Genomic DNA, 13,015 nt, shown 5'->3' with positions numbered 1-13,015 from the left:
GATACTTACAACTTGTCGAACAGAGCCCTATCTCTTAAATGTACCAGAACAAGGCGTGAAGCTTCCTTGCGGGCTATAGCGGATCCCTATGGAAACACAAGGTGTTGCAGGCACGCATGCGGAGGGCCTTTCTTTTGCAGGTTCTCAAGAAGAGCGCCCCTTTCCACACAATAGTTTAGGCGTTGCCAATGAAAGTGTTCAATGTCTTCTCTTATCTGATTGCTCGAAGTACAGAGCGGAGATTCGGTACGCCCCATCTTCAATGACCATGATGGGGTATATGCAGATCCTGAGCTCCTTCGATGCAGTATATACATATAGAATGGAAGAGACTTCCTCTTGACGAAGCCGCCTGGTTACGCAGGGTGCACCGCTTCGCATTTGGCCCGCATTATGTAGATTTCCGCGTGCGCGGACACCTACGTCATCTGCCGCGACATTGACACCCACGCGCCTCCGACTTGCGCAGCGGCGCCGGTAGCCCTTCGCCTCTCGTTCGATGAACCGACGCACGGGCGGAACAAGCGAGGGAAGGGCCCCGCACACGCTTATCTCGCGTCTCCGAGGGCCGTTGCGCTATACGAGAAAGTGTCCCTGATCTGGACCGCGACACCGGAAATAGTGCGATCCGCCGCGCTGGTCGAACGTCGGACGAGCCGGTTGGAAGTGAGTCGCTTCCCTTTTACGTGAGTCCCGCGCGCGCGCGGCCAGCTGCAGCAGAGATCGAACCCACCATCGGTATCGTCCTCCGCATCGCTGTGATCTCGCTGGCCAGCTTCCGGTGCCTATAAGACGCGCCATGGCGACTGAGACACGGCCCACTTGAGCACTCGCTGAAGAGGACGACGGTTACTCTCCGCTGGTCGCTGCTGACACACACGAAATCAACATGAACGCCGTAAGTGCAACTCGACCGGTCGCTGTCGCGCGCATTAACGAGCGTGTTCAAACGCTTCGAGGTGGCGCACCCTAAAGATTCGGGCCGTTAATTATGCATGATTGCATGCGCCGCGCTCTTTATTGTCGTCGCATTTAATCAAACATTCTTTTAGTGAGCGACCCTCTATATTTCCAGCTTTTTTTTTTAATTTTTATTACGAACTGCTTCAGAATAGCCTAGTTTAGCCTGGCAAGGTAGCGGCGGCAGTGGTCGTTCCGCCTGAACGCCCCTGACCCGAAGGTGATTCACACGGCGTTCAGGAAACTGGTGTTACGCACGCACGGATGTGGGCAAAAAAAAAGGGGGGGGGGGGGGGGGGGACAGGAATGTTCGTCACTTTGCGCCCTTCTGGGAACACCAAGCACTCGATAGCACGGGCGAGGAAGGAACTTCCTTTGCAAGCTTTTTCCGCATGACGACGCACTGTCTTGCCGCATCTAAATGTTCCGTCATTGCAGCCTCCTCAAGTCTGACATCATGCAGCGTGGAACTGAGGGTATTCGCTCAAATAAATAATTCTCGCTGCGTTGGATGCACGTTAAAAAAAAACTCTATAGGCGGCCAAAATTAAACCGGAGTCTCCCACCATGTGGCGTGCCTCATAATCATATCGTGGTTTTGGCACGTCGAAGCCCAGAATTTTAAAAAAATATTTCTCGAGTAAGCAGGTTATTTCCACAAGTCATACACACTTGAAATCAGGGCACAAAATATCAGCGCGTTTATTTACTCTTTATTAGCCTACTACGATTTTTCGATCGAGAAATACATTTGGGAGGCTTTATGAGGAAAGCTTTAATTGCTGTATCGTTTATAATACAGCATGTAGTTAAGGGTTGTTTTATGGAAGACAGTAGAGATATGTTTCCTCGCGAAAGAACAAATTTGCCAGCAAGATTCATTGTTTGCCTAAGCTATTATTTTTCTTAGAATGATCACTGGTGCAGAATAGGCCAGAAAATGAAAATACACCAGTGTTTACGATGCAGATCGAGTGGGCCTGCCATGTTCCAAAATATAACAACAATAGAAGCAACAAATAAATCTCAGAAGAAGAGGAAAAAGGCTTTTTTTTTTTTTCGGCTTGCGCCAAGCTCTTGAAGACTATGCAAAGCAATAACTGACACCTTGTCCCGTTTCCTAGCGCTGCTTCAAATTTCGAGGGCTTGCACAAACTGACCCAAAAGCAAGCTCTCAAAAAATTAACATAAACCAAAGGTCTATAAATGATCTGGCCTATATATTGAAGGTATGAATTATATAATGAAGCATGGCATTATCAAATTTTAAGGCAACTTGTACTAGCTGCAACTGTAAGAAATACGCTCCACCTCTTAAAACAATGTGCGAAGTTTTTAGAATGGTTCTGACATTTTTTGGAAGCTTTCTGCGCTTCAAATGTATTTTAGTATGATAAAATGTAACCGTAACTGCATGGCATGTCATATATGATATGCGACAACTCTTACTCATACATTTGCGGCCAAGCGCTTCATTAAAAAAGTGAGGCTTGTTCAGCTGTATGTCTGGCCCAAGCAAAGGCTTCTCTAGTTTTCACGCAAGAAAATAAAAGTTCATGCAGTAAGGAGTCAAGTCTGAGGATGGCAGTTTCATGTGACTTTTCGATGCGTGGAAGAGCCTGGGTTACTCTAGCCGAATCTCTACACTATCGAACACTCCAGAAGTATATGCTAGAAGATACGTAGTTACGTTAGCTGCCTACAAGGTAAGTCTTAAACTACGGCTATCTGCAGCATTATGATATTCTAAGCGGATTCTCACATGGTCGCCTCGTTCGTGAGCCATATAGATGTTAAGCACAAAACAGAAAGTGTTGCCAGATGCTTCTCTCTACCAGCTCTCTCTACCAGCTGATCCGTGTATTCAGCAATAGAAGTTCATTCAGTTGCGACTGTAAAAAAGAAAAGCAATAGTGAGAACAATATACAAGAAAATGGTAAATGAACAGTTATGCGGAAATTCATAAGGTGCAGAAATATTTATGACAGCGAAATATTGTCGTTTCAGTAGCTTGGGAAGCTGGAAAAAAAAAAGGAAGCCATACAGGTTTCTGAGAAAGAAAGCTTCGCAGTTGAAGAAAAATTCATCCTGGCCCAGAGGTTCAAACCCCCCCGATTCGTGCTACACTCACGTGGAAGATCTCTCTTTTTTTTATTTCCTTTCAATGTGCAAGAAATAAGCTGAACATTCCCCCTATCTAAATGGGCCGCTTGTTTTTGATTATTACTTAACAAGCCGCGCCATATATTGGGGATTATATTGGAAAGGATATTCGCACGAGCTCATCTGGGCCGTTATTCCCAAGACATTTCCTGCGAAAGCGCCGTCCGCCATTAGTCACCGCAAAAACGGTTGTCTCGTTATCAAACCGATGGCTGTCATGACTCGCGGGCGCTTGAATGCTGAACAAAAAATGAGGAAACGATGTTACGTAAGCCGAATTTTGGGGAATACACGCCCAGATTACCCTGCTTCAGAGGCCGTGGTTGAAGAATGTTGTAATGGCATGTTCACGGATTCAGAAGCGCAAGCTGAAAGCCGACTCCCTCCCTGTCCTTCGCATGCAGTGGGTCCTCATCGCCGCCTGCTGCGTGATCAGCGGCGCACGCGGCCAGTACACTCCCGTGCGTGGCCACTACGGCGCGGCGCTGGCGTTCGCGCCCGGGGCCGGGTTCGCGGGTGGCGCGAACCCGTACGCCGCAAACCCGTTTGCTGCCAGCGCAGCAGCGGCCGCGCTGGGCGCGGGCGGCGGCGCCACGCAGCTGACGCTGGCCCCGCCAGCGGCACTCTTCGGACACGGCCACCACCAGCAGCAATTCGCGGCGGCGCCTGGCTTTTCAACGGGCGCTGGCTATGGTCTTCTGGGCGCTGGATACGGTACGTATTCCCTTCGAAGGGCGACCCGCATGGCGCGTTTAGCGCGTGAATTATTTTTAACGCTTTTGGGAACGTTCCGGAGAAGTTTTATAGACACGCATGGGGGGCGATCTGGAAAACATCGCGCGACTCCTGAACTTCCTATGTAAATCGAGAGTGGCTAACTTGAATCTATACTGATTCTATACTGATATACTATGACCGGGATATTTTTTTAGGTCTAGCGTGGTGGAAAATAGTCGACGAAGCCCACATACAAATGGTCGAAACAGAAATTGCTGTTGCCTTTTTAAACATAGTAAGCCTAATAAATAGGTTAATGGAAAGCCGGTTCTCCCGGGAACATCAAAAAGCGAAACCAGGTGTCTACGAAACAAGGCGGGAGGAGGGGGCTGTGCAGGATCATGGCATAAAGACAGGGAAGCCGAAAGCACAAAACGTCAACTAATTCACAAGTTGCTTCAAATTCCCGATTATAGCAGCCCGCACCATAATTGGTCCACAAGTACATCGTGCTTTTTTCTTCGCGCAGGCGCCCAGGCGCCACCTTCGCTGATCGTGAGCCCCGTGCTGCACCAGGAAGGCGTGGCGGGCCTCGTGCCGGCCGGCTCGCCGAACTACGCCCGGTCCACCGTGACGCACTACGGCGGCGGCGGCAGCTCCCAGGTCACGCGGTACCAACCCACGACCTACACGGCGGGCGGCACGTCGTCCGCCGGCGCTACCGCGTCCAGGACCCAGTACCAGCCGGCACAGCAGCTGACGGCCTCGCCCGGTTCGACGAGCGCGCTGTACCGCGAGCCTAAGGCGCTGCCTTCTCTCAGCTCCCTGCACCAACTGCAGTCGGGCGCCGCTCCGGCTGGCGCTACGGTCACGGTGCAGGAGGTCGGCCAGACGCAGCTGGGCGCCCTCCACGGCTACGGCGGTGCACCGGCGGGTCTCTTCTCCGGATACGGCGCCGCGGCTGCGCCCAGGACGGCCAGCTACGGATACGGAGCCGGCCTGAGGGCTTACTAGCGATGCAATCCGCCTTTGCCGTGAGTTGGCACTTTTTTTTTGCTAAAGTCATGACTTCTGTATCGCTCGTTTTACCATTGCAGCGGCCGCGTTAGGACTCGCCAAGCAGTGGCGCTCGAAGCCGACAATACATGGTTTACTGTACTGGCATGTTCGTCCTGAAAAAAGTTTCTTATCGGGCATTCTTTTTTCCACGCATCGTAATTTGATTCCCTCACTTAAATGTGTAAGTGCGTTGCATTATAGTAATGCTTTTCTTGCGGGCCGATTTTATCGCCATCTGGGACTCGTCATAGCAGACGTCACATTCATCTCAGACGCATATAAGAAAGCGATTTTGGTTGCGAGCGTCCACTACAAGTGGAGTTCGCAGCCTACCGCACACAGACTAAAAAGAAATTACTATAGTCGGTGACAGCCTAAGAATAAAAAAGTTATAGGTGCGCTTTCCAAGTCACGCATAATTTGTGTAGATGCGCCAGCAAATTGAGCGCGCTAATTTCACCGACGTCAAGCGGTTTTGAGTGTTCGAAACGGCGGTTTTCGCCGTGCAGATCTATCTCTATATGTCACTGGTTTCAGGATGACACCTGAAGGCTTTTGGTGATCCTAATATAACTGGCAAACCAAAGGTTATATCTTAGCTTGAAACAACAATCTTTAATTTTACCATTAGCGTGGCGTTTACATTAGCAGAGCAGATACATTAAGCTGTGACCGGACCCCACGTGGCTTGGCTCTCTATCAGAACAGTATTGCAGGCGCACCGTGTTCTTGTGTGTGGAGCTAACTTTCGCTTTCTCTCTCTCTTCTCTCTCTTCCCTTTTCTCTTGCCCCAGCGTAGGGTACACAACCGGACCCGTGACTGGTTCACATCCCTGCCTCCCATATATATATATATATATATATATATATATATATATATATATATATATATATATATATATATATATATATATATTAGGTTATCTTCTTTAGGGTTCGATGGTCTGGTGACGCGAACCATGAATCTCAAGGGCTAATGATAAACGCAGAATAAAAATGAAAATTTAGTGCCATCGGCGCCTACTCTGTTTCAAATGAGTGCTCCTAACGTCCATCCCTCTACCCACTTGCACTGGAGAGTATATGAAAATGGGGTACCTTTATCGGCCGACGTGGTCTATTTGGGGAATGAGGCGCTGTTTAAAGTGCGTGCCTCGCGCCAGCTCACATCCTCAGCACAAAAGACAATACGTGAAAGCTCCGTTTATATAAAGCTATGTAATTTACTCTTCCCGGAAGCGCTAAAATGCGCGTTAGTAGCCCTATGCATATCGCTGCTGTTGTGAGGCTTTTTCTTTATGCTTCCCTTTCTTAGCGTGGATTACAAGAGCCAGTGGACAAGAGATATGTCGCTCTAGTTATGCGTCGCGCTGAATGTGTCCCAACGCAAAAGAGGATACATCGTTTGCGAATCTTTTTGAGCTAATCAGAGAGAACTGGGCCGCCGATGCAGTGAGTCGATCGAAGTACGCAAGATGAATGATGAATTCGACATGTGCCGCTATTAGTCGCCGACTAATGTGACGTCACAGACTCTTGATTGACCACGTTCTGAGGTGAAAAGCTAAAGATACACATTCCTGAACAGTGTGGTGTAATCTACTGGCACACCACAGGCAATGCGCATGTTTCAAGCGGGCCGCGCCTGTTCGTGTTCAATGCGTTTATTGTACGTGAACGCCGTAATGAGCGCTGCGATCGCTATTCCAGGGACGACGGTTGAGAGAATACGAAAGTGTAATGACTGTTTTCGCTCACTAGTCTATGCAATCGCCACTCTCTCTCGCTCTCTGTTTCTCTCTATCTGCCTGTGCACTTTCTAAGTTCTAGTTAGACTGTTTTCATACATTTTTTCTCTGTTTTTCTTTATCTCTTCTTTTTTCAGAAAGAGACGTGAAGAGGACTGTTTACAGCAGTTATTTATTGACCATGGGCAGAGAATGCGCTGGCCAGCACCACCTCACATCGACATTTGGACACAGTTGCGTGTGAAAGCCGTAGCTCTGCTGCAGCTGCCGCTGCTGCGTAACCGTGATACTGTGAAAAGAAAAAAAAAGACATTAAACCTGACATTCTCACGACATTCCAATCTTACTATCGATTCCTAAAGTCACAGGTTACAAGAAGACAACACTTGGTTCTAGCGTTGACGCGTTAGAGACGTCATAAAACTACTACGCAGGAAGTAATTTACGTAACTTTGAGCAAAGAGAGAAAGTGGAATAATAGGTTTCGTGATTAGGTCATGTGACCTCGAAGGCTGCTCCTAGCCGAGATATTTAGAACGTCTTAAGGTAGCTCCTCGTCATTGTTCCAAGGCACCTTGACCACAAACACTAGGCACAAAGAAACGCCTGGTATTTTAAGCCATCATTGGGTAAAAAATGTCAGCCGATCTCAACCAAAAGCTTCTTTATATGGCTAGATTTAATGGTTGAGCTAGCAAAATGTAACAAAGTTGACGCCAGATCTGCTATAATCAGCGATAAATCATGGAGGATTATTTTCAATACAGTTCTATGGGACTTAATGGGTTAATATCATGATGCTCACATAGATGGGTGGTGTCAGTGCTCAATTCCGGAAAAGATCCTGCGAGCCTTGTCTCATATCGGCCAGTATCGCCAACATCACGTGTATCATAGTTGATGGAAAGACTAATATGTGCGAGGTTAACTTGGTATATTGAAGAAGGAAGCAGACTACCATCGTGTATGACCAGATTTCGCCCACGGTTGAGTGTCCAGGACAGTGTCTTGGACTTACTAAGCCACATCGAGCACCACCGCGTCGACGGCCTTTCGACGCTCGCCATGTTTATGGACGTTGCCAAAGCATATGACTGTATGCTTCATACAGGCGTCATCAATGGACTCCAAGCCGTGGACTTCTCGGGAAATGCTCTTCGATTTGTCCATGACTGTAAGAGATCCGGTCGTATCAATCCCTTCCCTGCTTTTTTCTTTCCACCAATGCTCATCTCTTGCTTATCTCGTCTGCTGACCGGTTGGCACTTTCGTCCATTTTAAACCCAAGCGCTTATGGAACGTGTACGTTACTTATGGTTCTCACTCAGCGAACCCCTTCGCATTGCGTTAGGATGTGCTGAGTTACCTGCAGCCTCAGTATACCCCACCTACTGGCGAAACGCACCATTTTAACTGGCGAAGCAATGTTTCTTGTGCTGGACCACTTGAGCATAGCGTTTCGAAGTACACAGACGGGTCGGTGTGTGCACAAACAGAAAGCTACGCAGCGTCATTCTGCGTGCCCTCCCTTAATGTGCCTTGGGCTGGCCACGTGGATGGCGTAGTTTCGTCTTTAACAGTAGAAATCGCCGCAATTACGGCGGCTTTGCGAAAACTACGCGCCTATTCCGCATCGGAGACGTCGTGGTGCTAACGGACTCAAAGTCAGCATTACAACGATTACACCGTGGCATATCTTGAGAGAAGTTTACAAAGCAATTTCTGGCACTCTTTAAAGATCTAATGAGCAAGAGATTTAACGCGAAACTTCAGTGGATCCCATCCCAGATAGAAATTGAAGGAAATGAGAAAGCTGGCGCTCTTGCGCTGACAGGTGTCCAAAAAATGAGAGTACCGAACATCTATCAGAATCTAAGGTTTCAATCCGCAATAACTTTAGGATGATGCACAAGACTCCACACCAAGCCTGTGTGACCCCCTCTCGCGATGAAGCAGTGCTGTTGTACCACATCAGAACCGACTCCACCTACACACCCCGGCTTGGATATTCAAGACTGCACGGTGTGCTTCCCCGCTCTGTGCCTTCTGTGGTGATGTTGGTGACATCGAAGATTTTATTTGCATACGCCCCCAGTTCCACAAAGAAAGAAAAGCGATGGTCGACAGCCTGCACAAGAATGGTCCTTCGCACAGGATCTTTGAAGCCGTCGGCTTCCCCGGAGGGCCTGCGGCAATCGGGAAGAGAGCGCAACGACTGCTGGTTGCCTTCATGCGAGACACGGGGCTGTTCGACACTTGTTGACACACCCCCGATCTCAATTCACAGGAGGCTCAGGCGGAACAATTGCCGTCTATGTATGCCAGACTAACCCCGCCTTCTTGCTACACCAGCATCACCACTCACATACCAAATTTCCTGATGGGTTAGTCTCTGAGAGACGTTTATCGGTTTCGCGGCCGAGAGTGACGGCTTTCTTCTTAAGTGCTTACATCTCACATTAGAATCGTTGAAGAGAGAGAGAGAGGGGGGAAGGCAAGAGAGGTTAACCACATCGCAATAATCGGTTTGCTGCCCTGCAGATCGTTGAAGATAACAGCTTTAAATCCTTGATGAATGTTGACATTTGGTACTCATGCATAAGAAAGGATGCGTTGTATGTCTATCAGAACTGGCTCACCTGCGTCACGGGCTTGCAACATTGCAAGAAGGCTAATTTAGACTTCTTAAACATAGGTTTGCCCAACGTGCATGAAAAGAGAGTTCTCTAGTGAAAATATCAGAAAGGAAACGCCAAAAGCTGCAGCTCTTCGCTGGGGTTGTGTTCAAATATATGAATACTTATACAGATCACCGTTTCGTACCGTGTGTATAACTGCCATAACGATCTTTCTTTTTCAAAGTTTTTCCAGCGCTTATGCTGATGCCAATTCAGAAATTTTGGTAATGCAAATACATAGTTTTCGTTTATTCTTACAACACTATAACATTCGTTGACAGATATTCTTACGCACCAAATCTTCCATTAAACCACTGAATGGTTCTGGGCACGAGAGTGTTTGAGCAGATAGTAATCCGCGTTCGGTACAGGGAGCTCCTGTTTCATGCTCCCTACTTTTCTGACATAAGTAGAGCGAAATAAGGTAGCCTATTATAATGTAACAGAAGTTACTGCACACAGACGCGCGTGTCGTGTCTACCTTGAAATACAACAGGACGCCAGCCTTTATAAATTGATCTAGTGGCATTCTTGGTTGACAAACTTGTGTGCATACAATCGCAAATTTTGTCAATCGACGGGTCGCCGGCTTCCACGCTAAGACAAATTGGTGAAATATTCAACAAGGCTAGAACACTCTTGGTCAGCCGTCGAAATGCATTGGTGTTTCAGATGTGCGTTTTGTAAGACAGTGACCTCTCGTCAAGACAGCGCGGGCTCCTTGTTAGCTGCATGACCTCTGAGACGTTGTTGATGCAAGATGAGAAAGTTTGAGGGAGACGACGACGAAGTGCCTTCTTCTTAGAACGCTTCTATCTGTGTTCTCTGTTTTCCGACGAATTCTTCGGAATTTCCTGGTGCCTTGGCTCCCGGTTTTGTGGCCATGGACGCGGAGCCTTCCAGAGGCCCTCCTGGCCAGAGGTCATCAAGGCCGTCCCTCACGAGGAAGAGAGGAAGCGTGCTCAGTGACACCGAGGACACTGAGCTATACTCAATGTCGGATGAAGACTCATCGGATGATAGCTTCATCACTGTCCGCAGAAAGAGGGCCAAAAGGAGGACTGTCAACGCGAACCCATCAACGCAAGCGAGCACGGCGGCTCTGAAGTCAAGGCCTGAACGCTGGCCTCACGCCATCGTGTTCGTACCCGAAGAGCCCTCAAACAACCTCCGACTGCTAAACAGGCAAGAACTATCTGTTTTCTTGGAAGGGGTCGTGCCGAATGAAATTAAGGACATTCGTATAAATGCACGCAAAAATGTCCTCGCAATTGATGTTAACAACGGGAGTGCGCTCGAAAAACTGAAGCAAATCTCGGTGCTAGGGCGCATCAAAGTGCGTTCATATATCCCGATGGATGACGCATCCACAGCAGGTGTCATTTATGACATCGATGTCGCCATTCCCAATGCGGACTTGCCTATCCTCGTCAAACCAGCAAGTGAGGGTGTTGTCATCACGCGTGTGAGCCGCCTTGGAACATCGCGCTGCGTCAAACTGATCTTCAAAGGACATTGCTTACCAACACACGTCAAAGTCGGTCACTTCCGACACCCTGTTCGGCCCTTCGTACAAAAGCCTCTTCAATGCCATCAGTGCTTTAGGCTGGGACATGTCAAGGGTGTCTGCCCAAACTCGATACTGTGTCCCCGTTGTGCTGAACCTCACGCGGAGGAGACGTGCCGGGCTACTGTCCTAAAGTGCGGCAACTGTAATGGTTCCCATGCTGCCTCGTCTAGGGACTGCCCTCGCATCAAGAAAGAGGTCGCTGTTCTCAAGCAAATGGTTCGGGACAATTCGACACACAGGGAGGCTGCTGCAACGATCCGGCGTCGGCGTCGGCGTCACCGAACCTCCTCAAAAAAGGCAGAACCGCGAAAGGAGGGGGCGGCTTCCATTGTAGCACCCACGTCCTCCAATCAGGCCAAAAAGGGGCTGAACAGCACAAGGGAGTCGCCTGAAAGGAATTTGTCTCAAGAAGAATGGCCTGCGCTTCCGAGCCAGCAATCTCCCACAAAACTACAGATTGTCAAGCCCGCTCGGGAGCCTACTCCTGCCGCTGATGCCACGCCCAAAGCAGATCGTCAAGTCCTTTCAATGCTGCGTCCCCTCATAGATGCCATTCGAGCGATTCTGTCGAACCTTGGAACTACGTCTGCTCAAAATGCACTAAAAGTACTGGACGCCTTAAGCCCAGTGCTTGAATCCCTCGAATAGAGACATGGCCAGCCATCCCCCATCGTTTCGAGAGGAAGTCAAGGCAGCGTCAATCATACAGTGGAACGCAAGAGGACTAAAATCACGCCTTTCGGACTTTCGTCAGTATACATATACTAATTTGTTCCCAGTCATTGTCATATGTGAGCCTAATGTATCGAAACCAGTCAGATTATCGGGATACGAAGCTGTTATACCCGCAACAACTAATGCATGCAGCAAAGTCATCGTTTATATTCGTCGAGAACTGACCTATGTTCGCCAGCCGATTCCGCCTCATGATAAAAATCAATACGTTTGCCTAACAATTAAAAAGGGCAAACTCATGTTTACACTTGTAGGCGTTTATATATCGCCTTCAAGTATTTTTGATCCCAAACGATTAACGAACATCTTGTCTGTGTGCCCTGCCCCATATGTCATCATCGGAGATTTTAATGCGCACCATATAGCATGGGGAAGCGCAAGAACAAATGCAAGAGGGCAAAGACTTGCAAACTTTGCCTGTAACCACGGCCTTTCACTCCTGAATGACGGCAGCCCAACGTTTATACGAGGCGTGAATTATGGCAGCTGTCTTGACCTAGCTTTCGTCTCCAGCACTTTCACAAGATATGTTAAATGGTTTTCGGATATCGAGACACACGGGAGTGATCATATTCCCACATACCTTGTCATCAAAGGAATGTCCAGTCCCACCCCACGGAACACCATTCGATTAATTGATTGGACCATTTTTACTTCCACCATGGAGGATGCTTGTCGAGAGGGCTTGTCCTCTGGATTAGAGGAAGCAATCAAGTCTGCAATGCTACACGCCACGCGCACGGTCACGGTTTCGTCGAAGCGCACGGAATTGGATATAGAGTTGGAGCGACTTCGTGCACTCCGTCGTCGTGCGGAGCGGCGTTACCGGCGTACAAAATCCATCGAAGACCTTAGGACAGCCAGACGACTACAAAAGAAAATTCAACGTCGCATGGATAGATTGGCATCTCGACGTTGGACAAGATTTTGCCAGTCACTCGACCCCCGAAAGCCACTTTCCCACATCTGGAGAACCATAAGTGGTCTACGTTCCCTCCCTGAACAACGCTTCCCATTCAAAGCGCTGGCGCTCTTCCAGGGGCGGCTAGAGGCTGATGTTGCAGAGGACTTTTGTGCAAGGATCGCTGGCCAAGCAACCGGTCCAGGCTTTCCAGCCCCCAGTCGCATCCCTGTTTCACGTGACGGCCGCATGGATCTTCCTTTCATAATGGAGGAACTAGAAGCGGCTCTTGCTCTATGCAGGCGTTCTTCATCCGCGGGACCGGATGGAATATCCTACCGCGCCTTGAACAACCTGAGTGATAGCGCACGGATAGAACTGTTACATCTCTACAACTTATCTTGGCAGGATGGCATGGTTCCCGAAGAATGGAAGATAAGCCGCTTGGTCCCTCTCCTGAAGCAAGGCAAGTCCCCACTTGAA

General features: G+C 48.7%; 1 protein-coding gene across 1 annotated transcript; it reads left to right on the top strand.

Annotated features, from left to right (window-relative positions):
* Positions 1-733: 733 nt before the first annotated feature.
* On the top strand, positions 734-6,983 carry LOC126521189 (uncharacterized). Its single transcript, XM_050169802.3, has 4 exons — positions 734-898; positions 3,529-3,838; positions 4,371-4,875; positions 6,786-6,983. Exons 1-3 carry the CDS (start codon positions 890-892, stop codon positions 4,853-4,855), a joined length of 804 nt encoding a protein of 267 aa, XP_050025759.2. The 5' UTR covers positions 734-889; the 3' UTR covers positions 4,856-4,875; positions 6,786-6,983.
* Positions 6,984-13,015: the final 6,032 nt, after the last annotated feature.

The sequence above is a fragment of the Dermacentor andersoni genome, chromosome 6 (genome assembly GCF_023375885.2).
Source record: "Dermacentor andersoni chromosome 6, qqDerAnde1_hic_scaffold, whole genome shotgun sequence".
Lineage (NCBI taxonomy): Eukaryota > Metazoa > Arthropoda > Arachnida > Ixodida > Ixodidae > Dermacentor > Dermacentor andersoni.
Note: the sequence above shows the minus strand (reverse complement) of the source record. Positions and strands in the feature narration are given on the sequence as shown.